General features: G+C 53.4%; 1 protein-coding gene across 2 annotated transcripts in view; it reads right to left on the bottom strand.

Annotated features, from left to right (window-relative positions):
• Positions 1-25,864, bottom strand: part of TRABD2B (TraB domain containing 2B) — a 203,598-nt gene that overhangs the window by 6,826 nt on the left and 170,908 nt on the right. For both annotated transcript variants that reach the window (XR_008393031.1, XM_037132691.2), the window contains exons 5-6: positions 11,685-11,775; positions 8,252-8,521 (exon numbers count right to left, since the gene is read on the bottom strand). Coding sequence is in view for 1 of the 2 variants with exons in the window: in XM_037132691.2 (XP_036988586.2) it covers positions 8,252-8,521; positions 11,685-11,775 (361 nt within the window). In the remaining variant the exon portion in view is untranslated. The remainder of the gene's footprint in view (positions 1-8,251; positions 8,522-11,684; positions 11,776-25,864) is intronic.

Here is a 25,864-nt window from a genome sequence, read left to right on the forward strand (position 1 = left end):
TGCAGGAAGTAACCTCTGCAGTAACCTTTATTCTTCATGACCATCCCACGAAGCAGGTACAACTGTTATCCCATTTTACTTATGAAGAGACTGAGGCACAAAGGGGTTAAGTAATTTGCTCCAGGGCACAAGAAAGGGAGCTGGGAGGTAGAAAGCTTGCCCCTGTCTGGTGTCTGCATTGTGTGTAGCCTCCACCATATGAGACACTGCTCTGCTTTCTAGGGCTTTCCCTCCCTCCCAGACAGGCTGCTCAGTCCCTGGGGCTTCTGGGAGTCCTCCAACCCTGCCTGACCTGAGTCTTCATGTGCTGGTTACAAGGTCCCGACAATTAGCCAAAATCACTTGGATGAGACCTATCATCACTGCCACAGCCCAGCCCCTCCACCATACAGCTGGATGCCTCTTACATGAGCTGGTTCAGCCTCAGCCTGGGAGTGGGTGGATGAGGGAGACTGGGGTCACCAAGAACAACCCTGTCTCCACATGGGCTGGGACCTGTGATCTGGGAGTGGGGTCCAGACACTTGGTCAAAGCAAAGTCCTCACTCCCTGCCTGGTCCGTTCCTCTCTACTCTGCTACTGGTCATGCTCCAACCACAGGATCCTGCTGAGCCCTTGCAGGTGGGAGAGGCTATGCTCCTCTGCTTTTAGAAGTTTCCAGAGGATCTATCAGGAGAGGAGAGAGCAAACTCTTGTCACACAGAGGATAGAGGGAGCATGTTCTGGATAGAGTGTGTATGTGGAACAGGTGGAGTAGGGAAGGACCAGGTGGCTTTGAATGCCCCTCACAGCCGACAAAATCTGGCCTGTTGTGCCGACCATCCCAAGCTTCCAGCCACTTGTGTGCAGCTCTGGAGAGCTGTCATGGTCTGGTGTCAGCTGAGGTCACCTTTTCTGGCTGTCCCAGCATACACCAACCCTCTCCAGTCACATCTAATGTCCTGTGGCCAGTTTCCTATTCCCCTCTGAATGAGTACTCATGTCCCCTCACCTGCAGGCCTCTGTCCTACATCCCCCAGTGCCACCTGGAAGAGTTCAAGCTCCCATAAAAACTTGTACATCCTCACACTGTCATGGGCACCTGTTAGGGCACAAGAGATCTGAATGATGCCAGGCACATGGCGCTCCGTGCTGTCAGCTATCTGTATCATCATTATTAACATGTTTGCATGTGTCTCCCTGCCAATGACATCTTTAATTTATGGAGTGTTTCTTACATGCTGACAAGCACTGTGCTTGATGCTAGGCATGTGCCATCTATTATTCTTCCCATTTACAAAATGAGAAAGTGAGCCTGAAGGAAGTCAGGACCCAGGGGTGTCCTGGGCAGTCTGTTCTCCAGGTCGATGGGGCCTGGGTGCAGACCTGACTGCGTGAATGAGCAAGTTTGCGATGTTGGGCCCAGGGGTGAAGCGTGCTGCTTCCTGCTGAGACCTCGAAAACCCATACCCAGCAGTGTCACCGCCTCAGCCCCTTCTCTCTCTTTCTTTTTTAACAAAAAGACCCCATCCCTGCACACAGCACAGGGGTCCATGAAAGTTCCCCCCAGCTGCTGCCCCATCATTTCAGCCTGAGCAGCAGGAAGGCCAGGAGGGCTGGCTGCCTCCACTTGGAGTACCCAGAGTGGACGCAGAGTGGCCACAGCCAGCCCCACAGGGCATCAGGAGGAAGAGCGAGTGGGAGTTATAGAAACTAGGTCTCACGAGGCACCAAAGGCATTTGCTTTTACACTTTGAAAACCAAAGATGCAGCCCCCACCACCCCCCTTGGAGCCTGAGTGGGGTTTATTGCTTGGAAGGAGTCCCAGGGAAATGGGGGAAGGCAGCTGGTGGGGGCAGAAAGCCCCTCCACATGTCCCAACTCCCCTGCTTGCAAAGCTTAGTCCCCCAGTCCAGATCCCCCCACGCCTCCCCTACCCCGACCCATGCTGGGAAAAATGTCTCATGGCAAAGTGGCCTCAAAGCCAAACCAAACACTCTGAGTGTTCCCAGGCTCCGCAGACGGCTGGCACCAAGGGGCCCAGTCTGCTCTGAGCCGACAGGGCCTCCTGAGCGGGGAAGGACCCCTCTGCCTGAGGGGAAGGCAGGGCCCCATTCTAGCCTGCCCTCTGTTCCTGCTGACTGTGGGGCTTCGGGCAAGTCCTGTCCTCTTGGCCTTAGTTTCCCCATGTGTACAAAGAAGGAGCAGGAATGACCCAGGGACTTTAAAACGTTTTCTAGCCGTGGAAGCCAGAAGTGAGACCTTAGGCAGAAGCCCAGTGTATAAAGCACAAACAAGCAGGGCTGGTGCTGGAGACAGCGTCACATGTCTGTCCTCTGGGGCCCCTCTGTAGGGATTCCTGGAGCAGGGGCCGGTCTTGGCACAACAGGGTCTCCAAGAGCCATATGGGTGGCCTCTCGGAGCCTCGGAGCAATGGCTTTCGTGCCAACAGAAGGGACTGCTGGGCTGTGCCCTGGGTGGCCTCTGCGTGGGCTCTGAGGAGACAAAGGGGAGATGGAGCCTGGGACAGCAGGGCTGGGCGACGGGTGGCCCTGCAGCCCAGGGGCGGAGCTCCCCAGGGGAGACCTCACCACGGTTCGGCCTGGGCCTCTGCCTCTCTGGGACGAGCATGCCGGATGCAGGCAGAGATCTGAAGTGACAATTAAACTTCTGGAAGAAAACAGGCAGTAAACTCCCTGACATTCCTCTTAGTAATATTTTTTTCTGATATATCTCCTAGGACAAGGGAAACAAAAGAAAAAACAAATGGGACTACATCAAGCTAAAAAGTTTTTCATACCAAATGAAAACATCAACAAAATGAAAAGACAACCCACTGAATGGGAGAACGTCTTCACCAGTGATACATCTGGTAGGTGGTAAATATCCAAAATTTACAAGGAAGTCATACACCTTGATAACAAATAAACAAGCAAACAATCCAATTAAAAAATGGGCAGAGGACCTGAATAGACACTTCTCCAAATAGAGTTATGGAGACATGCTCAAAGTCACTACTTTGCACCAATGAAATGCAAATTAAAACTACGAGGAAATATCACCTCAGAATGGCCATCATCAATAAATCCACGAACAACGAGTGCTGGTGAGGATGTGGAGAAAAGAGAACCCTAGTTCACTGTTGATAGAAATGCAGACTGGTGTAGCCACTGTGGGAAACAGTATGGAGGTTCCTCAGTGAATTAAAAATAGAACTACCTTATGACCCAGCAATTCTGATTCTGGGTATATATCTGAAGAAATCCAAAACACCAGTTCTAAAAGATATGTGCACCCCTATGTTCATTGCAGCATTATTTACAATAGCCAAGATACGGAAGCAGCCTGAATAGATAGAGAAGAGGTGCTACATGTATACAGTGGAACATTACTTGGCCATAAAAAGAATAACCTTCTACAGCAACATGGGTGAAGCTAGAGGGCATTATGCTAAGTGAAATATGTCAGACAGAGAAAGACAAATACCATACGATTTCACTTACATGTGGAAACTAAAGAACAGAGTAAACAAACAGACAAAACAGAAACAGACTCTTAGATACAGAGAACAAACTGAGGGCTGCCGGTGGGAGGTGGGTGGGTGGGCTGGATAAAAAAGGTGAGGGGATTGAGAAGGACAAATTGGTGGTTACAAAACAGTCACAGGGATGTGAAGTACAGAACGGGGAACAGAGTCAGTACAGTTGTTAGAGCTATGTATAATGCCCGGTGCATACTAGAATTATCAAGGGATCACTTTGTAAATTGTATAATTGTCTAACCGCTATGCTGTATACCTGAAACAAACATAAAGTAATATCGAGTGTCAACTGTAACTGAAAAATTAAAAACAAATAAAGCGGTGGGTTTGCCTGCAGCTCAGTGTCCTGGTATCTAAGACCCACGGCAGCCTCTGGGCCTGTGGCTGCGTGGTTTTCCTCTGTTGGAAGTTCCTCACCCTCCCCTCCGCCTCCAGCATCATGTCTGACCCCCAGGCCCTGACCTCCAGCCCCTATTGACTAACTGCCTTTGCAGGCACAGGCAGATGGACTGTGGCTTCAGGGCACTTTTAGCTGAGACATCATGGGGCATTGTCCCTGCTCAGCTATGACCTGAGACTCTTCCCACTCTGGTCTCCACCAGCACTTAACACAGATCTGGGCATCTGTTCAGTGGGGTGGGGGGTGTATTTTGTAGCATCTGCCTAGTGGGTCATTTAAGGCTGTAAGCCTAAGCTGAGCTGAAGGCCCACGAGCAGCTTCTGCTGTGTGTGTGTGGGCGGGGCATCGTAGACCATCTGAGAGTCAAAGTCTTGGTCTGCCCACCGACACTGGAGACAACTGTGACTGAGTGTCAGTGGTCTGATGCCAGCTTACCACGGTACAAGCACCATCTCATCTACCCTCTAAGCCTCAAAGCAAGTACAAGGGACAGGGGTTTGAATCCTGTTCTGCCTGAATTCGTCGGTGCTTTTATTCACTGAGGGATCTTGCTTCCCATTTCTCATGGGGGCATCTTCTACCTCTAATCAGATGGGGCCCTGACCACCTGCAGAGACCATGCTGCCCACCCTGGACCAGGGAGAGGACAGGGCTGTGCTAGGAGAAACTGAGGCTGGGGAACTTCAGGGCAGGAAGGGCTGGCTGGCAGAGCCTATGGGCTGGACCTCTGAGGGTCTCTGGTCTTCCATTCAAACTTCAGGGGAAACTGAGGCCCAGAAGGCAATGACCCCTTGCACATGTATGTCCCCCTGTGCCTGCATAGTGACCCCCATAAGGCCATTGTATCCATCACATACTAATGTCTTCCTCTGCGCCTTGCTTCAGGCCATGCCCAGCTCCTCCCTGCACCTGCCTTTGCCCCATTGTGACTGTCCTTCCAATCCTGGTGGCCCAGCATTCTGCTCCTTGTTTGTCCACCCCCCCAAACACACACACCTTGTGGACTCAGAGAACGACACAGCGGGCATGACCTTCAAAAACCAGTCAAGGCCCCAACTACATGCAGGGAGAAACTGAGGACTGACACAGGTCTGACCTCACAGGGGTGGTGCCCTGCACAAGGCCAGCCAGCATGGGAGTGGTCCCTGCCCTGCGGCCCCCTCCTGGCTCTCAGACCTGCAGCCCCCTGTGCCGTTGTGCAGCCATCTGTGGACACAGGCTCAGCCCTTTCCACAGGTCCCCATAAATCATCCTGCCACGGGCTGCTGCTTCTCTAAACTTCCTCCCGTGTGTTTACATCTCGGGTAATGAGGGGCAAGGGCGGGCCAGCCTGCTCCAGGTGGTGTCCTGCCCAGGCGCTTGCAGCCCCCACCACACTCTCGAGAGACTTCCTTCTCTCCTGCAGTGACCCACAGAAGTCCAAGCCAGATCTGCTCCCCCAGGGCTCCCGACCTAGAAACACAGGTGAGGAATTGCAGTCTGTGCGGCTGTGCCAGGACAGGACCCCATGGGCGGCTGCAGAAGGGCAGGGAGGGGAGAGCAGGGAGAGCCATAGCAGGAAGGGAGAGTTCAGCTGGGCGAGGATGGGGAGATGCTTGCCAGGTGAGGGTGGCAGGGCCGTTTGCCTGGAGGTTGAACAGCTGTGACCCTTAGCATGAGACAGACCCGCGTGTGGGTTCTGACCCCATACCTGACCTGCTGTGTGGTCTTGGGCAAGGTACCTGGCCTTGCTGAGCCTCAGTTTCCTTGTTTGTCAAACAAGGACTTCTGATAAGGCATGTGGTAGATGTAAGTGCCAGGCACAGAAAAAGCTCAACAAATGTCCACTGGCACCCACCCCAGCAGAGAGAGAGGCAAGTACAAAGGTGGGGCCGGGAGCTGGGCATGACTTGCTGAGAGGGAGCCCAAGGCCTGGCCAGCACAGGGCCCTTGGCACCCCTCCGGAGGAAGGGCAGTGGGTAAGGCAGGAAAGAAGGTGATAGGCACTGCACCTGGGCAGAGCTGCAGGAAGCGGACCTGGTGATGGTGGGAGCTACGAAGATCTGAAGCTGATGAGCAGTGATGTGCTAGGGCCAGGAGACCTGTTAGGACCCTGCTACACGATTGACTGGCTGGAAGATGAGCTGGGGAGAGAATGGAGAGAAGGGAACAGAGAGGAAGGGATGGAGGGGAGGGGGTGAGGGGAGGGGGTGGTTCCAGTGGGATTTAGGAGGAGAAAATGAGAAAACCCTGAATGAAATGAAAGCTCCAAGGAAAAGGGTTTGGTTGGCTGGGCAACAAATGGGCCCCCAGGTCTTTCCAGAGGGCTCTCCTCTGTCCCCTCTTGGGGGACTGGAAACTTGGGAACTTGAAGAGGACAGAGTGAGACTGGGGTGACATCAGCTGTGCCGGGCACCCAGACCTTTCATGGAGCCCAGGGCCTGCTTCCCCAAGAAGCTAAGAATGGGTGGGGACACTTTCAACAAATAGGCTGCCTGTTGGTGGAAACTTCCTTCTCCAACCCAACTAGATGGGAGAAGGTTATCCAATCATCATTTACCTGCTGGGACTGAGAGGGACCCCCTCTTGCCAAAGAAAAGCTGTTTTCTTCTTCTAAAACCGACTCTGTGTTTCGGAGCTACGTGTTGTGAAAAGGAAACAGTTTGGGAGTCATTTGCCTGAATTTACCTTTCAGACATGGTTAGGTGCTGGGGGTCTGCTGCTGGAGCTGACAGCCCAGCCCCCTGTCACCCAGTGGGCTGGACCTGCCACTGGCCAGCTCTCCTGGTCACCAGGGAGGTTGATCGAGACTGCGTGACCCGCTTGATTGAAGCATTTTATGGGCTGCCACCGCCTCCCTGGCAGCCCGGGGCCCTCCCCAGGGCTGGAGGAAGCGGCTCAGTAACTCTGCCCCCGGCTCCAGGTTTGAAAGAGGCGGCCCATGCTGGGCACGTGAACATGTTGCAGCCAACACTGCTCGGTAGTACCTCTGGCAAAGGCTCAGCAGAAGTACATTACCCAGGAACCCAGGCCAGACACCGTAAGCCAACCCACAGCCGAAGGAGTGATGGACTCGCCTCTTATTTATTGGAAGTCTCTTTAAGATTGTGTGCATCCCGCACTTTAAGAGAGTGGACTGGACTATGTCAACTTTTGGTCGATGACTCAGAGACCTAGCTGCAGAAGGATCATGCCTCAACAGAGCAGGCAGCAGCTCCTGATTTCTGTGTGACCCCAGACAAGCTCCCTGGCCTGGGCCTCGGTTCAATGTCTGTAAATGCAGAGCTGGGTCTGCATTTTCCAAAGCTGCTCAAAAGAATCTCCAGTGTGCATTCAACACACAGTTCCCCAGGCCCCACAGGTGCTGATTCAGGAGGTCTGCCGTGGGGCCCGGGAACTTGTTTAACAGGTGCCCAGGGCGAGTCTTTCTGAGGATGCTGAGGAAACCCTGGACGGCAATCTGCAGGGTCCAGACTGAGGCTCTGCATCTCTGAGGGACCACTGCCAGGCACAACATCCAGAGCTGGGTGCCACAGCGAGACGGTCTCTACCTTTCCCTGATGCTCAGTCCCTGAGACATCCCAGGGCTCTGGTGATGCTACTCATTAAATAGGAAGATTCTTGCCCAAAAGTGGAACCTAAGGAGACTGCTCTGTATTCAGCCTGCAGAGGTTGGAAGATGGCATCCTGGTTACAACAGGAACTTTGGTGACAGACAGGCCGAAGGTGGTGCAGGGTGGCAGGAGGGTTGCGTGGGCAGAAGACAGGGCAGTATGAATACAGTAGGGCAGTTTCTGCGCTGGCCCATTGTCAACAAGGTTTCTCACGGATTCTCCATCCTTTGCTGACACCAAGCCCACAGCAGTAGGGTGCTAGGTGCCCTCTGTCACCTCTGTCTTGCACGGGGGCACCCCCTCTGCAGCCTCCCTGCCAGGGTGTGAGCCACTCAGACCTTCAGGCACAGGTACAACCTTTTGATACAACCAGCCTGTGTTTCCCCCCCCAGCTCAAATGGAGCCTGTTTTGCACACCAGGTGCATCCCAGGAACTTAAGGGCAAAGCAGACTTGTGGCTACTGCACTTGAAGGAAGCTTCTATTCTCTCATCTTAAAAAGGAGGGGATTATACTTGCTCTCATTTTGGGAATAAAAATGAAGAAGATGCCAGTGTGCTCTGTGAACCCTGAGAGATGAACAGGAGGATAAGCCAGCCCTGAGGTTCCTTGGGGCACTCGCCTGCTTCCTCAGAGCATGGCTTGCAGATGACAGACTGCGCCTGGCCCTGGGGGGCTGGAGGGAGGGTGACTGGGAGAGGCGCCCCACTCCCAGTAGGACCTGCCCCTCCCCAGCTCACCTGTCCTCGATGCGGACCCAGAGGTCATTGAACTGCCGTGGCCGCTGGTGTTTATTCTGCCTCTTGTGCCACTTCTTCTGCCGCCCGAACTCCTCCAGCTGGCTGAGGCTGTCGGGGAGCAGGAGGTGTGGGGACAGGGCTGGGTCCTCCTCCTCGGGTGGGGTGGTGGGGGTCACGGAGGGCGCTGTGGGCACAACAGCAGCTGGGGTCACTGGGGCTGGGCTCACTGAGGTCCCCTCAGATGGAGGTGCAGGGCTCCTGGCAGCAGAGCTGGAAAGGGCAACATGTTGCAGCATGTCATTCACATGTGACAGGGGTTACAAGTCAGTGGGAAAGTTGTCATGGCAAGAGAAGGTGCCAGCGTGCCCCTGCTGGGCCTGGCCAGGCTGACCCACAAAAACCATAGTCTGGTGCTGACAGGTGGAGCTTCGACTCCTTTCACTGATTGATTGGATAAATATCGGGCATCTATCTTGCACCAGACACATTAGTAGGAATTGGGCAGAAGATGTAACCCAAACAAAGTCCTGCCCTCCTAGAGCTCACTATGTGGAGCAGAAAATGGAGAGTGAGACATCCGGGATGTCAGGTGGTGATGACGGCCGGGGGGACAAAGCAGAGATGGCAGAGAGAGTGGTGGGTGTGGTGCTGGGAGCATGATCTGGTCACTGTGGTGCTGCTGCGGTGACATTGGAGCTCAGACTAACCTGAGGTGACTAACCAAGTCAGGGGTGCCATGCAGTGACCAGACTAACCAAGGGAGCCATGGGTGGGGCTCTGGCTCTGGGTCTCATTCATTCAACAAGCTCTGGCTGAGGGACTTTGGGTGAGTTACCTAACTTTGCTGTGCCTCAGTCTCCTGCTCCAGAAAATGGGATCTACAGTCTGTGTCCCGGAAGGGAATCATCAAGATTATGTAGGTGGACACAGGAAAAGCACTTAGAACAGTGCCTGGCAAATAGCAAGCCACTGAAACATTTTACTAATTAATATTATTAATTAAATATTATCATTGTTGCTTATGTCATTCAGCCAACCATCCATTCATGCTTTTAACATGCATTTACTGAGCACCTTTATGGGGAGGCAGGATGGTGTTAGGCAGATTAGGGCCCCAGCTGGAGGTCGGTAGACATGGGTGCACATCCTCACAGGCTGTGTGACTAAGGGCGGGTGACACATTGTCTCAAGCAGCAGTCAGCTGCAAAACGAGAGTAGCAGTGCTACTTACTTCATGAGGCTGGATGAGATGCCTGGCACATAACAAGCCTGTCTGTAACGCTGGCCAGCACGCAAATGGGCCTGGCTCTAGCAGGCACTGAACCGTCCATCAGGCGTGTGCGTGTATGGATTCGCATTCCATGCAGAGGCATACGCAGGCACCCCTTAGCCTGGAAACATCCTCTGCCCCTCTCCCTTTCACTCTCTCCTCTCCGAGGCCCAAATGGAATTCCTTTTGGGGCCATCTATCCCTGGGAGAAGGCTGGCCATGATTTCGGGAATTGCAAAGGTAAGGTGGCACCCAACGCAGCAAGCAGCCTGTCCCCTCACCCGACTTCCACATGCATGATGGGTGAGGGGCCTCTCTCCCCTTGGAGGAGAAAAGGCCATCAGCTCAGCCTGTGTGCCCCAGCCTCCACGGCAACTCCAGATTCCCAGGGTCCAGGAGATGCCGCAGATGCTGGGGAGATAATTCAAAACAGGCAGACAAAAAGAGGGATCTAGGAAGCACCTGTGGCCGATGATGCCTTCCATTGTCAGGGCCTCCTCGGCATCCCTGCTCCCTCCCCCACCCACAGGATTTCAGCCTGCGCTTGGAGACTCGGGCTGAGAGCCCTCGGCACAGGATCTGGATGGGGGGAGAGCAGTGAGGGGACCCTCCTCCAATGCCCGGGATCTAGGTGAATAGGAGCCGAGGCGCCTCTCCAGTCTGCCTCCTCTCCCACCCCCACCCCTACCCTGACCAGGACAGATGCAATGAGCTTCATAAGGTGAAGGGCTTTGCCCCGTGTGGGGAGCTTGAGGAATGCTTTGCCCCCGAGGCCACCTTGTCCCTTACGCCGCAAACACATGCCTGCCCAGGCCTAGTACCATCTGATTCGTATTGAACTGAATGTTCAGGGAGAGTGGCTTTGCCAGGTTGGTTCAGAAGATGAGAAGAGGAAGGAGTCCAGCGTGAGAAAGTTTGTAAGTTCCTCTGGAAAAGCCCTGGAGATAGGGGGAACAATGACCCTGCGCAAGGAGACCAGAGGCTCAGTGCCCTGGCTAACCCAGGCCTCATCTCTGCAGAGTGCAGAACAGGCCTCAGCCGTTTCTGAGCACTCCCACCTTTGGGCCCACTGTTACCCCCAGAGAGGCACAGGGTTATGTGCTTAGAGAGGCCCTAGACTGCCACGTACACCAGCTATGTATCCTTCTGCAGGTGCCTTCACCTCTCTGGGTCTCAGGTTCCTCAATTTTAAGGTGAGGATACTCATAGTTCCTAGCACATGACTGTCATGAGGAGTCAATGAGTTAAAAACACTCAGAACTGGTCACACAGTGAGACATTAACAAATATTAACTATGATTATTCAAGCTTATTTTGGACCCTGGGTCTTATAACATCAGGGACAAGGGCCCAAACTACACTATGGTTGCCCTTGTGGGCTGGTGAGGACAGTTCTTCCATAAAGGTTGGACGGAGCAAGGACTGCATGGGACCCCTGAGTCTGAGGACCCTGCAGCTGCCCAGCAGACACCCCCACAGCCTGGTGCTAGCACTGTGGGACACACGTGGACCCAGCTGACCCTTGCCTTCAGGCAGCTCCTGGGGTGGGGGAACACCCGCCCTCTGAGGGTGGTTGGGTGCTCTCGCAGGAGAGTGGAGGCAGGTGGACACAGCCAAGCAGCAGCAATGGGGAAAGTGTGGTCAGGGGAAGGTGAGGACTAGAGGTGAGTGGGGTGGGGACACAGGAAAGATGCTAGGCTGTTGCTCAGGCTGACCATGGCCCCACCTCAGTTCAGGGCTCCAGCATCCCCTAAATTCTCTAGGCAGCCACCCAGGAGAACTACAGAGTCCTACAGGGTCCTTCAACCCCAGCCGATCACCAGTCTCTAAATCCTGAACATCTCTCAAAACTTAACTCTTTTCCCGTTCCCACCACACTGCCAGGCCCACCACCTTTGCTTCCTGCCACGGCTACACTTCAGCCTCCTTCCCAGCCTCCCTACCTGCAGCTCAGCTTCTCTTAGGTGCCAGGTCAAGGCTGGTCCCTACAAGGTCTCATTTCACCAGAGGCTTCTTCACAACTCTGGCCCCAGGCCTGAGCGGGAAGGCAAGATGCAGCCCAGCCCCGTGGCCTGTGGTCAGGCATGGCCTGTGGTCAGGCGTGGCCCATGGACCAGCAGCCGCAGGCCAGCCAGTCCCACCACACGGACTCCTGCTGCTCACCTGCGGATGGTCTGCCCTGCGGGCGTGTGTTCCACCTCCAGCCCTGCCTGCCGAAGGACGTCAATGACTGTATTGTTCCCCAGGAAGTGACCTGGAACACAAGAGACAAAGTGGACTCAGTCACATGCCAGGATGCCAGCAGCTGGGGATGGCCTCACTCCAGGCAGCTGGCCCTGGTGGACGACTGTCCGGTCCGGACAGCCCTCAGCACTCCGTGGGTGGGTGTACATGTGTGACACACTTGCTCTGCGGGCTACACTGAGGACACAGGTGCAGATCATGTAACCTCCAGACCCAGATGAGATCAGGAATCACCCTTCTTCACCAGGGTGCAGGACTGAGGTCTGAGTGCACAGGGAAGGCTCCCAGTCAGGAGGCCGAGGGACTATGGAGACAGCAGCTGCTGGGAGCCGGCACCCCGTTGAGCCTCTCTTGCTCCCTGGGCCTCGGCCTCCCCACCTGGTCAGCATGGGCAGAGTGGCAGTTGCCCCTGGTACCCTCCCCACCCATGTGCCTGCTCTGTGGCCCACTCCCACGGGCAGCTCCCTCCTGCTCACCATTCATCCTAGAACCTGGGGGAAATCCTTGCACTGTTACTGTAATTGCCTGTGACGGGTGGTGACAGGTGGGAAGCAGAGGGTCAGCATGTTGACAGCCCCAGGGGGGTCTGAGCAGAGAGAGTAGGTAGGCTGTGGGGGATGGAGAGGCTCCTGCACAGAGGAAGTCAGGCTGGGGGGCTGCATAGTGGCTGGAGCAGAGGGAGAAGCTCATAGCCCTTCACCAGCCAGCCCTCCACCCCATGGCTGGTTTCACCACTCCCTCAAGTCCCCCACCCAGCAGTCTCTCTGGCCAGCCTGGCACAGTCCCTGAAACCCATCTTTGGATCACTGCATAAGATCACTGGGCTGGGAACAGGAGGCGGTTTCTAGCTCTGGACCCACTGTGAGACCTTGGGCAAACCCGTGACACTGGAATGCCCTGTTTCTCTCTGCACACAAGGGAGTGGGCTGTATGATGTCCGTGGGCTTCCCTAGCTCTCAGATTCCATGGCGCAGGCTTTGTTTGACTCCAGAGACCTTTATGAAAGTGTGCTCTCCCTCCCTTCTTCTCCCCTCCCTCCCTTTCTCTACCTATCCATTTGATAGACCCAGAGTAAGTGCATACCTAGTGCTGGACAGTGGTGAACAGACAGGGGTCTGTTCCAGGCACCCAAAGTCTTGAAAAGCAGGCTTTTCTTATCCAGGCACTAATACTATGCTGAAGGAAGCACACAGGAGGCATCTACTCCAACCTGGGATCAGGGGAGCCTTCCTGGAGGAGGCGTCGCTAGCTAGGTGATGAGGGTAGTGGGGTGTCACCAAAGGGAGGGTGTTTCAGTTAGGAGGAGCAGCTGGTGCACAGATTAGGAGGTAAGTGAGGTACTTCTTGGAAGCCAGCTGCAGAAGACACACAGACAACACGGGTATGGCAGGCTCTTCCAGGCTCTGGCTTTACCAAGTGCTGTTGAGGACAGAAGACCCAGATTCCTGCCAAGGCTGTGAGTCTCCACTATGTAATCCTGAGCAAGGGGCTTCTCTGGCCCCAGCCTGTTTTCCTGTGTGTCGCATGCCTTCCTTCAGCCCACAGCTTGGGCAGCTATAAAGCCCTAATGAAGCAAGAGGAGTGAATGCCCTTTGGAAAAGCCCAGTGTGCCCTCCTGACTGATGGGCTAAGCTAGCCCCCGGCTGAGGCCACCAAGTCATCCCCATTCTTGCTTGTTCCTGAGCATGACTGGGCTGGAAGGGGCCTGGGCATGGCAGCTTCCAGTGCACAGGATGCAGGAACTCCTTGCCAGCAGCTCTTGGAATCCATCCCTGGCAGCAAAGCCAATGCCTTTCCTGCCTCCATGGAGACCTGTTTAAAGACGAGGGCTTCTAGGCCCAACAGTGGTCTGCCTGGAGGATTTGAAGAGCTGCCAGGGACAACAGCCTGCCTTGGGCTGCACAGGAGCAGCAGTGAATATTTACTGAAGGCCTTGTGGCTGCTCCAAAAAGGGCATTCCTGAGGCTGGCAAAGTGGGTATATGGAGGGGCCAGGTCCTGAGCATTTCCCAGCAACATTTCCATGTCTGGTCAGCACCACGTCCATTCCCTCCACATCAGTGGTTTAAGGTCCCTGTTGTGTAGCTTAAGACCCTAAACAGAAGACTTAAGATACTTCGAGAAGTTAGAGGCAATCAGGAAAGGTGATTTCAAATTGCCATCCCTCCTTCTCTAAGCCACACTCACCTTCACCCCTTTCCCTCCAGGACAGGGAGAATGGTATCCCTCCTGTCCCTCCCCAGCATAAGGCAGCTCCCTGCACAGCTCCAGGAGGCAACCTTCCCATGAGGCCATGCCCGGGGACTGTACCATGCAAGCCATTCAATCCTGAGCCCGTGTTCCCATTACTCTATGTGGGGCTCAGTTTCACAGGACCACACAACATCATCCTGTCCTGGCTTATCCTCCTCTCCCTGCTCCCTGTTTGTCCTCTTGGTGAGGTCCTTTTTCTTCTGCTCATTAGATGTGGGGACCCTCGGAATCCTGTCTATGGTCCTCTTTTCTTGTCACTCTCAGTCTATGGGCAAATCATCCACCATACAGTTTCAGTTACCACACAATGCTGACCACTCTCGAAGCATAGCCCCAGCTCAGACCCATTTGTCCAATGGCCTGCTGGACATCTGCACCTAACACCCCCACTCAGAGCCTGCAACATCCAACTCAGCTACCCCTCCTGCGAGGAGTCTCAGCTGAGCTCTGCTCTCCAAGCCAGATGGGCCCTGTCTTGACTCTCTGTTCTCTCTCTTCATCCTCATCCATTCAGTCACCAGAATCCCCTGATTCTACCTCCTATCCATGCTTGACTCTGGCCAAGGTCACCGTCACCTTCTGCTGAAATCACCTTCCTCCCTGCATCTAGAATGACCTTCTCATACCCCAGAGCTGCCTCTGTCAGAGTATGCTCCCAACAAGCCATTTGATGGGACACTGTGAGCTTTTCAAGGACAGGGGACATGCCTGATTCATCTGTGACCCAGGGCTGAATCCAAGTCTGGCCCCCCAGTGGTGGTTTCGTGATTGTTGAATGAATGAGTGACAAAACCTGCTACTCTATATCCTTTCCATGATCTCATCCAACGCCCAGGAGACCTGAGCTCATGATCTCCTCCTCTTGTAGCCTTGGCCAGCCCTTTGGTGTTGCTCATGCAGATTCCACCAATCCCAAGAGCTTGGCTCTTAGACCTGACTCTGAGTCAGGGCCCAGTGCATGTTGTCCCTAGGGGCTGGCAGACAGGGCCTAGGCTTGCCTCCAAGATCAGAAATCCTGAAACCGGAGCCACACCCATCCCGGAACCTGCAGGAAGGTGTGGAAAGTTTCCAAAGGGGCCCCTGGTCTTGGGGTTTAGCCTATGTGGCTTGCCCAGGCTCCTGGGGTCTCCTGGCCACTGCTCAGCAGCTCCTTCCAGCACTGACAGCTGTGCTCTGGCCAGCTCTCTGCTGGAAGGCACGTTCCATTTCATCTGCTGAGGCCACATGGATGAGGAGAGGAGGAAGGAGAGGGAGGATAGTGGGGGTGGGGTACACAGAGACACAGAGACAGAGTCAGGGAGACACACAGAGAGGCAGAAAGAAGAGAGAGATATCACAGGGAGACAGGCAGTTCAGGACACAAGGAAACCAAGAGGAGAAAGACAGTGGAGAGGAGGAGAGAGGGGCCCAGACATAGGCAATGAGAGACGTGAAGACACTGAGACAATGGTAGGGAGAGAAGGAAAAGGAGATACATCTAGACAAAGAGAGAGGGACAGAAAGAGAAAAGGATGGGGCAGTGAGATACAAAGAGACAGACAGAGAGAAAAGGAGAGAAAGGGTCAAAGAGGAGAGAAAAGAGAGAGAACCCCCCACAATGGGAAAAGGGGGCATGGTGGAGGTGAGATTAATCTACTGGGGACATCAGGGACGGCTTCCTGGAGGAGGGGGCCATGTAGCCAGAGCTCCAAGGCTGCGCGGGGTTTAGAGGTGCAAGGAGCAAGATCACAGGTCTTGAGAATGGTGGGGCTGGTATGGTGTTGTCTCCCCTGACCTGCAAGCCACAGTGCCACTTAAAGGGCATTCGTATACAAACAGTGCAGAGGCCCCCTCTGAACAAGCACAGCCTGACCATGTGTGAGTGCAGAGAAAAGGGCTCTTCTTCCGGGCCCAGGCAGGCCTGTGCCAGGGCACAGGGCTCAGTGAGCAGAGCATAGGCTGGTTATAGCCTGACAGCCCCAATTTAGCCTCTGACATGGAAAGGTAGGGTGGGACACAGAGAAGAATCCTGGCCTGGGGTTAGGACAGAAAACCTGGTTCAACAGCCCCTTGCTTGTGTGACCTTGGGCAGCTTCCTGGACTGCTCTTGGCCTCAGTTTCTCTCTATGGTCCACAGGTCCTCCCACCTCTATGATTTCATCACCTGGTGACCTGAACTCCTGCTTAGTGAGCCTCCTGGGTCATGAGGCTTTTCCAACATTCTTTCATTTCATCCTCACAGCAGCCTTCGAGGTCCCCCAGGTCATGAGGGAACTGGAGCCCAGTGAGGGGATGTGACTTGCCCAGGTCACACAGCTGGTGAAAGGTGAAGAGATGTCGTCACTCATCGCACGTCCCTACACACCCACTCTGAGGCACTGGTGGCTATAAGGGATCCTGAGTTCATGTCTGGGGGCAGGAAATTGTCAGAAACATGTGTACCTTCCAAGGTTCACCGGATTGGAGGGAAAGTATGTTAGTGCTCAGCAAGAACAACCCACCAATTAACAGGATAATTTCAAGGCAGTGTTGGGGGGCCAGGTGGAGGGGAGGGGGAAGGACCAGATGTTCCCACAAAAGCTCCAAAGTAACATGGGCTCCCCTCAGCCAGCACACATGTTTTCTCTCCTGTGAGTCCACTGGGTTTCCAGTTTTTTCCTCCTGGAAGAGGGATCCCAAGCCCGTATTTATGTTCTGTCTGAAATTAATGCAAGGGAAACTTTCAAATGCTAATCTAGCTGCCAGGAGCAGCAGCCGGATATCAAGCGACAGCGGTGTTTGTTTTCATGAGGAAGTGCCACAGGAGGGCTGAACGGAGGGACCAGGGGAAGGATGGGCAACTGGAGGGTCCGGGGGGCCTTCTCCTCTAGCTGAGCTTCCTTGCTCCTTCCCTGTGGGCTAGCCCAGGGCAGGGTGGGGGCTTGGACTGAGAGGGCCTCTACTGTACCTTCTTGTGCCAGGACCTGAGACACAGATCCCCACCTCGGAGATCACAGGGCGAGAAGGAGACAGGTGGCAGGAGCTGTGCAGTGAGGGAGGGGCTCCAGGGGCTACCTGTCTGAAGGGGAATGGGGGGGACCCAGACCGGGGGTCAGTGAGGAGCCTCAGGTGAGTTAAGGAAGGGAAGAAGGCAAGGTCTTCCTGATACAGGATATCTCACAGGCATGGGCACAAAAAGGAAAAAAGCGTGGCGTGTGCTGGCCACCAAAAGGGGTTCTGGGTTGTTGGACTAGAAAGTGAAGGGGGGGGTGCGCAATGGCAAGGGCTGGGGCGGGGGGGGTGAGTATTTCTGAATCCAGGCAGGATGAGACTAAGAGGGTAGGTTTCAGCTGGGCCCAAAGAACAGTCTCCCAGGCAACCGTCCAGCTCAGTGATGGAGTGAGTGCCCCATCCATGGTGGTGTGCAAGCAGAGGGTCAGTGAGTGCTTGTCAGGCTTGCACAGAGGGGATTGACACCCTACAGGGAGCTGGGCCTGGCTGGGTAGAACCCAATTTTGCCCCTTTACTGTCTGCTTCTCCCTGGTGGCTGCTAGAACTCAGGACATCAGAAATAAAAGGGCCCTGAGACTTCCGCTGGTCAGCTCAGCTCTGCCCTTCATGTTGCAAAGATGGATGTGAAACTGAGAAGAACACTCCACCTCCCATCTTCCCTGCCCTTAGATAGCACCAAACCCTTTGATTCACTTTCTCACTTGCTCTCACAACGGTCCCACTGAGGGCCACAGAGCTGGCCCAGCATCACATGGGCAGAAAAGGCAGAGCTGGGGTTTACCTAAGCCCATGCCCACACAGACTGTGTCCATTTAAAGAGCACTTCTTGGAGGCAGCTGCGGAGGCTGGGGCTCCCTGGGCTCAGGGCAGGCTCTCTCTCGGGGTTGGAGCTGCTTCCAGGCCTCTGACACCTGGCAGTTGCCCATATTGGGGACCTCTCCTAATTATGTACTTCCTCTTAAAAGTATGGCCCCTTCCAAGCTTACCCTCCGGGCCAACACCCTTTGTTCCTCCAAGATCCCCAGGATTTGAGCCTTTTCATTTCCTTTGGACCAGATCCTCTTTCAATCGGTGTTTGGTTTAGAGGTGAGGACACAGCCCTGGGGATTTTGACCAGCCTGTGCCCTCAGGGCTGGAGCCAGGAGTGCTTTCTCCTTTCTCCACCAGGCTTTCCTGGGATCTCCCATAGGTCAGGCATGTGCCAGGTCCTGGGAACCTTGAGATGAGTCAGGCATGGTGTCTCCAGACCCAGGCTGGGCAGTGATTCGAGGTCAGCAATGGGGCGCTGAGGGGAGAGCACCACAGACAGAGCCTGTGATGGGTTCTGTGGCATACAGGGGGCAGTGGCCAGCCCAGGGCTCCACGAGGCCACGGTAAGACTCTACGACATCCAGAGGCTCCCTTTCTCGAATTACGGCACCCAGAACCCCTGTTGGTCAGCTAGGCTGGCAGGGATGGAGCCTCCCTGCTCCTGAGCCTCACTGTCACTTGGAACTAAGACCTGGTTCTTGGGGATTTCCTGCAAGTGTCCCAGCTGAGTTCTCAGAGGTCACAGAGCACTTCTGTTCTTCCCCAGGATGACCCTGCTTTCCCCTGTCTGAGTCCTGTCCCTGGAGGAATGTGGACTGTGAGGGGCCAGGACCCTGAAGTAATAGCAACAACATAAAAGCTCACATTTACCGCTTGATGGCACTGGACCAGGCCCTGCCTGAGTGCATGGGCACCCACCTGACCCTTAACTCTCAGGCTCATTCTGCAGAGGGGGACATCAGCGGGCTGAGAGAAGCTAGACTGCCAAGGCTACTTCCTATAAATGCTGGGTTTCCAATTCATGCAGCCTGGCTCTGAAGCCCATGCTCTTAATCCATTATGCTCTATGCTATGAAGCATGATATGCTATGATAGCATAGCATATTGTGCTATGAAGCCCATACTCTTAAACAGTTTCTTCTCCTCCTGCCTTTTCCACACTGGCCAGATAGAGTGCTGGACCCACAGCTGACATTCCATAAATCCTTGCTAGCTGCAGCCTGGGGCAGGGGGCCTCCCCTGATCCAGAAGGCAGGGTTGGCTCCAGTTAGGGACATACCAGCAGATGGGATGTTCTTCTGGCTGGCTGGAGGCTCCGAAATAGGAACAGTGACTCTGGCCAAGGATTGCAGCCCAGAGCAGGCATGCCAGCTGCCAGATGTGTACTGGTGGGGGCAGCAGGGTCCTTTGAAGCACGGGTGGAAATTCTGAAACACTTCCGGACACTGCGGCCTTGTGGGGAGTGTGGCTGGCCATGGGTGTTTGCCTGGGAGGGGAAAGCAGCTGGGCGTGTGCTGCTCGTTTGTAGGCCCTCTTGTTCCTGAGGCTGAAGGGCCTCCACGGGCCATGGCTGCTCTTTGTGCCCGAGCATGAGCTCTGAGGGGCTTCCTTCTGTTTCTCAGGCCACTAAGTGGGGAGCAAGGCGGGGAGGGAAGTGGGTGTGAGTCCTGTCCTGAGGACCGTGGGATGATGTGAAAAATCAGAAGCAGCTGGACCTGCTCCAGGACATTTCAGCTGCTCTCACTTCCTCCAGGAAGCCTTGTCTCCCTCATTCTGCCTCCTTTCAGTGCCATGAGTCAAACCTCCATGAGGTATGCACAGGATTACGGAACGTTGGGGCTAGAAGGGATGTCAGCCCTCCCCCTCTCTGAGCCCCTCTCTATGCAGCTGAGGGAGGAAAGTCTCGGAAAAGGCAGTGTGGAAGGTCACAGAATGCAGTAAGTGTCCACGGCACCGGCATGCTTCCCCTTCCCGCTCTCACATCCTTGACCTCACTCTCACCTCACCCTTTCTTTTCCTTCTCATCGATTCTCTCCTAATCTTCCTGCTGCCTCTTCCTAACCCTTCCCATCTTGCTTAGCACTGAACACCCTCCTCTTCTAGCCTCCGACTGCATGGCTACACCCACAACAGTGCCTGGGACTCTATTTCTAGTTGGCTCTGAGGGTTTTTCATTTGTCAACCCAGTCTCCCCTTCCAAAAGGCAGGTGTGAAACTGCCGCATGCCTGGGTTTTTTACTGTGGGGGCGGCAGATGTGGGTTCTGGTTCAGGTATTGCCGTGAGTGATATAGGCAGGGGGTCCTTCTACTCAAGGGCCTCAGGGTAGGCAGGTTCATTTTTTCATTCATTCATTCAATAAGTGGATATTGACAGCCTCCTCAGTGCTTATGGTGCAGACAGCCTAGATTGGAGATGGCAAAGTTGCTTGGCATGTGCCAGGCTATGATAGGAGAATCCTATGGGGCCCAGAGAGGAGACAGGAAGGACATTTTCAGTAGAACAGAGGGCCTGAGCAGCAGCTGAATTATTTTTTTAGGGAGGCTGGCCATCAGGTGGAATGGCCCAGTCAGTGTTGACCATCACTTCTCTCCTGATCAGAGATTGTTTTCCTTCCCATCTGCACCTTGACTCGCCCATTTGCCAAATGGAATAATAAATACCATCTTGTCTCCCTCCAAGGGGGCTTGAGAACCTGGAGGTCATATGTGCTGATGTGTCTGGCTATTCTAAAGCAGGATGGTGCCCACTCTCAGGGAGCATTTGCTGCTATTATTAATTTAAAAGGTGTGATCCTGGAAGTAGATCTTCCAGCCCAGTGACACTATTTCAGGTGATGCCAATGGCACCCCTTTGAGCCCTGCTGTAATTACAGATTCATGAAAAAATAAATAAGGTGGTTGTTGGTTCAGGCTTAAAAAAGAAGAAAAGATGTTAAAGGTGTTAGGCATCTTGGCTTTGATCTTTCCCTTCTCTCAAGCCTGGGTCTCTACCACCAAGGGGCCTCTGCGTCCTGGCCCCTGTCGGCCTGTTTCTGCTTGTGGGTCTGTGGGCTGTGTGGGTGCTTTGGGTAACAGCTTCAGCCCCTCTGTCGCTGGGGCTCACGTGGCCTGCCTTTTAACCCTTCAAATCCTCTCTCTGCCTGGAACTCTTTCTCTTGTGGGAGCAGGTGGCAGTAGCCCTACATGAAGGAAGTTTCAGGTCCTGGAAAGCTCTTAGCTCCATACTCCTCCCAAGGAATCTAAGAGGGATTGAAGCAAACTATGCCAGGATGTTACAATGCTATGATGATAGATGTTGGGATACTAGAACTGCACACTCCTACAACAACAGGATGTTAGGATCAAAGGACTTTGCAATGTCAGAAGTTAGAATTATTTTCATATTATAGCATGTGAGGGTTATAGAATGCAGGATAACCTGTGGTAATCTCTAGCTCTCAGAATTAGAAATAAATGGGCCCTAGAGGCCTCTCCTTGAGTCTGGCTATGTCTCCAATCCACCTCTGCCAGTTCCTACAAATTCTATTCCAGGCCACAGGGTAGTTGAACAAGTAAATACATTCTGGGAAAGCCCCAGTTCCCTGGAGCTAGGGACAAAATTGTCATTTCCTTCCAGTGCCTGGGACTAGGGTTCGAAGGACGCCATATGACTGAATAGAATGAATTTGATTTGGGGTGATTTGGTCCATGATGTTTTTATAGACCACTACCAGGTGTTGGCAATTCTGAGCAGGTTTGTGCCTGCCCTGGGGTAGTTCACACCCTGCGATGCTCACTGATCCGAAGGTACTAGGATAAAATCAGGAAAAGGCCTGGAGGACCACCCACACCATAACCAAGCTGCTCAGGGTTGCTACAGGAAATCTTATAACTTGTGTCTTGAGATTACTGCAGGTTCCTGGGCCTGCATTGCCAGTCAGCATCATCTGTGTTCCCAGCAGACAGAGCAGATACATGGCATGCATGTGCCCTAATCCTGATCCACAGCAGGCATCACTAATCAATCAGGACCTCTTCTCTGCCGAGCTCTGTTGCAATATTATCATCCTTTACACTATGGCACTCCAGGCGGCCACTACCAATTAATCACAGTTGGCCCATGATCCAAAATCTATTTAACTTCCTGTCCATGTTAGTACTTGTGGTCAGTCTCTCTTGAATTTATGTCAAATGTTTTCTTCAAACCAAGAAACCTCCTATCTTCCTCCTCCTTCTCTGCAGATGACTCCACATTTTAGTTAATAGAGCGGAGTTCTTATTAGAAGAACACTCTTTTGCCTTCCCACCACCAAATTACCTGTCTGCTGGCCTCCTCCCTCCTTCCCTTTGATTGCGGGTGAGAAGGTGCCCTCCTCTACCCAAGGACAAATCCTCTACCTGAACTCTGATTCTACCCTTTCCTGCCTTCTCAGAATCCTAGGCTAGTAATTTTCTCCCACTCTTTCTCCTGTATCATCCTCCCTCTACTTGAGTCCTTCCATTATGTGTTAAGCATGCTTAGTTCCCTCCTATCTCTAGAAAAGTTGGGTGAAATAATACAGTTACTAACTTTTTGTTTTGCCAAGTAAAGGCTTTAAAAGCCCCATTTGTTTTATATCACCATTATGTTTTAAAAAAGAATATTTAACTTCAAACACAGTAGAAAAAAAGGTCATCTCAAACTAAAAGATAAGCAAGCAATTGCATAAAATTACCTAATAAAATAGTCCCCACCTTTTACTTATTTTTCTTCGTTCTTTGTAGGCCAGAGGAGATCCAAAAACCCACATAAGGTCTCCGGAGGTTCTCCAGGGTCAGCTTGTCCATCTTTGTGATCCTGGCAGTTGGGAATCAGACTGCCCCTCCCCCTGTGTTGGCTCACTCCTCCATGGCGGTGGCTTGGTCCTTTCTAGAACATTGGTTTGCACACTGGCTACAGCTATCTCCTGGAGAGAAAGGGCTTTCATCCAGGCCCCCAGATGTCACCCAGGCCTGCGCAGAGCTTTCACACATGCCTGCACCCTAACTGTCCCTGAACCTGCTGAAGAGGTTATTCTGCTGGCCTCTAGAAAAGGCCCAGTAGTGCCTTGCTGCAGAAACCTCATGGACACAAGGAGAGTATTCTTTTGTGAGATGCACCAGCTAAAAAGACAACCTCCCCACAAAATCATCAGCACTTCTGGAAGTATACAGCAAGGGCCCCATGTATAGGAGAAATGGCCAGGACCTGCACCCAAGAGGCCAGGATTCAAAGGTCTGCCTGCACGGCCTTGTGGAAGCCATTCATCCTCTCTGGGCCTTGGTTTTCATTGGGAAAATGTGTGTAATAAAACCCATCTTGTGGTGTTACTATGAGGATTAAAAGCAATGAAATCCAAGAAGTTGGACCTGTGGCTGGCACACAGCAGGGGTTTTATTATTAGGATCCCTCCATCCTGGTGGAGACTTTTAACCCTGTGATCTAAAACAAGTGTATCTAGTACAGCCCATTGAGGTGGGTGTATTATTACCATTTTACAGAGAGGGGCCGAGGCCCTTGGAGGTGAGATGGCTTTCCCAGGCTCACTTAGCTGACAGTGGTAGAACCACACCTTACACCCAGGCATCTTGACTCCAAAGCTCTGACTCTTTGCCCCAGATCCTCCTGGGGAGCTGAACAGAGGAGGGACCAGTCTACCATCAACACTCGAAATCCCAGCTTTCAAGGCAGGATTCTGGGGTAGGGGTGGGCTGGGAAGGGTCTGGATATGTACTTGGAGGAGTGGGCAGGCAGGTGAAGGCAGGAACATCCCCTGCCTCTCTCTCCTTCTTTAGCTTGTGTGACTCCTTCCCAGGGCTTTATAGCCAGGGAGCCTTCAGGGCCTTCAATGGCTTTTGAGGCTGGCCCATGGCAGAAAGGCAAAACCTCAGCAGGGGTGCAGCTCAGACAACTGGCAAGGCAGGCCCGCGGGGTGGATGGGTGTCTTATAAGTATGTTTCTATTTCCCAAGCTATTTCCTGGGGATGCCCAGTGAAAACTGGATCTGAGAGACCTTTGCATGAGTAGACACACACCTGGAGGATGGCTAGGCACATCTCCAGTGGCAAAGGCCCTCCCTCCCTCCCACAGCCTTGGGACCCTTTGTCTTCTTTGAGGACTGAAAAGTGGATGGACAAGAAGAGTCAGACTGACTCAGGCCTCCATGGCCCAGTGGTCTGGGAAGGCCTGAGATGGACCTTCAGAGGCACCTATCCGGTGGTTGTGGAGTGAATGTGTCTTCAGGTCACACCCTGCAGAATAGTGTTTGGTCTGGCCCTGCACCCAAATTCTCAGCTTGTCATAGGATGTGGGACTTAGCAGTTAATATGGTCATAAGAAGGCAATGAGGCAGGTGTGGATGTCTCTTGCCATGGATTGTGTATGGACACATTCCATGCTAACACACTGACTGTCACAGGCCTGCTCAGCTGGCTCCCTGCTTATATAAAAGAACAGAATCCTGGGTCATAGCTCCCAGGCTGGGTCTGTCTTGGCTTTGTCCTCAGCTTGTTATGAGCTTTGCCTATGTTCTGGCCTCTGTGGACCTCATTCTTCCATGACTACGATGAGGTGGACAGACCCATCCAGACTAGAAATTCTTGGGTCAAGGCATAGATTTATAGCACAGAGAGGTCCATGTGTTCTGGCATGGCTGAGTCAGAAGTGGCAGCTGTCAGCAACATCTGCACATGGCTGCAGGCCTGTTGTTATTGGAGAGCAGGTCTCTGAGAGGTGAGGTGGGGTTCACATCACCCTGACTTTATTACTGGCCTGTTCTCTGGCTTCACCAGGCCCAGAAGAGACCAGGAGGGAAAGAGCTGGTTAACATTCATTTGTTCTTTTCTTCTCATTCATTCTTTCACACACTACCAGGCTCAGAACCTTTTACATGCTACTAAAAACACAGGGATGATTAAGTGGTGCCTGTGCTCCCAGAGCTAAAGGTGGGGGTGGGAGACAGACTCAGCACCATGCACAGGCTACAATGTAGGTATCAGTGCAGAGATGGGGGGGGGAGACGAGGATGTTGGAGCTGATGAAGGCTTGGACCAGGACAATCGCATTGGAGATAGATGGAGTAGACAGGTGTGAGTGTTCTTGGTGGTCTGTCAACAAGACCCACACAGGACCAATTGGATTTCAGGGATGGGGAAGAAACTAGAGTTGGGCGTGATGCTTGCATGCTGGCCTGTTGCCTGAGTGGACATTTGTGTCTCCACTATGAACTCAGATTTCAGGGAAAGAAGTCAGGGTCCAGGGCTGCCCACACTGTTGTGACTTTAATCTCTAGGCTCTCCTGTTTCCTTGCCCACAGGAAAGAACTGGTTTTAGCTACATCCAGACCCTGGGAAGACTCTAGTCCTGGGCCCTGGGGCTAATGGGACAGAAAGGTCCTGCCACTCAAGTGAGGCATGAGAAATGCTGGATTATTTACTGGCCTTCAGTGGTCAAGTTCAATAGGGACTTTTTTTGGTCAGAGAGGAAGCTTGGGACTGGTCGAGATCAGAGTGGCCAGCTGTTGTGGTCAGCTGGGGACCATTCAAGAGCAGAGTGCCCTTTCCAGATGTCCACAGTGGGGGGCGAAGGAGGCAGCTGGATGACTGGATGATGTGAGAGGGTGTGTTGGGGAGCACTTACTTCTCTGCACAGTTCCCAAAGCTGTCCTGACTCATGCCAGGTCTCCAGCAGGTGTCCTGCAGCTGGTAAGTGGCCTTGCCCTCTCTGTATGGTTAGTTAAGGTCCCACCCCTGCTGGCTTCTCCAGGCTACAGGAATTCTTTCCTACTCTAAACACTGCTTGAACAGCTCCTGCAATCACAGATGGCCCAAGTGAGTTTTGGCTCCTCCTGCTCAGATGAGCAAACTGAGGCTGTGGAAAGGGAAGGGACTTGTCATAGGGTACCACAGGCTGAGGCACAGTTCCACCGTGAGCCAAGAGCTCTTTTTGTCCAGATTCAGATGTGGCTTTGAAGAGGCTGCCCCAGAGGTCCTATCTCTCTGAGGCCCTCCCATGTGCCTCTCCTATGCTGAGGGCTGCAGAGGAGGAAAGACAGGCACAGACAGATAAAC

Source organism: Artibeus jamaicensis, unplaced genomic scaffold, assembly GCF_021234435.1.
Source record: "Artibeus jamaicensis isolate MK-2021 breed Jamaican fruit bat unplaced genomic scaffold, CSHL_Jam_final contig_866, whole genome shotgun sequence".
NCBI lineage: Eukaryota > Metazoa > Chordata > Mammalia > Chiroptera > Phyllostomidae > Artibeus > Artibeus jamaicensis.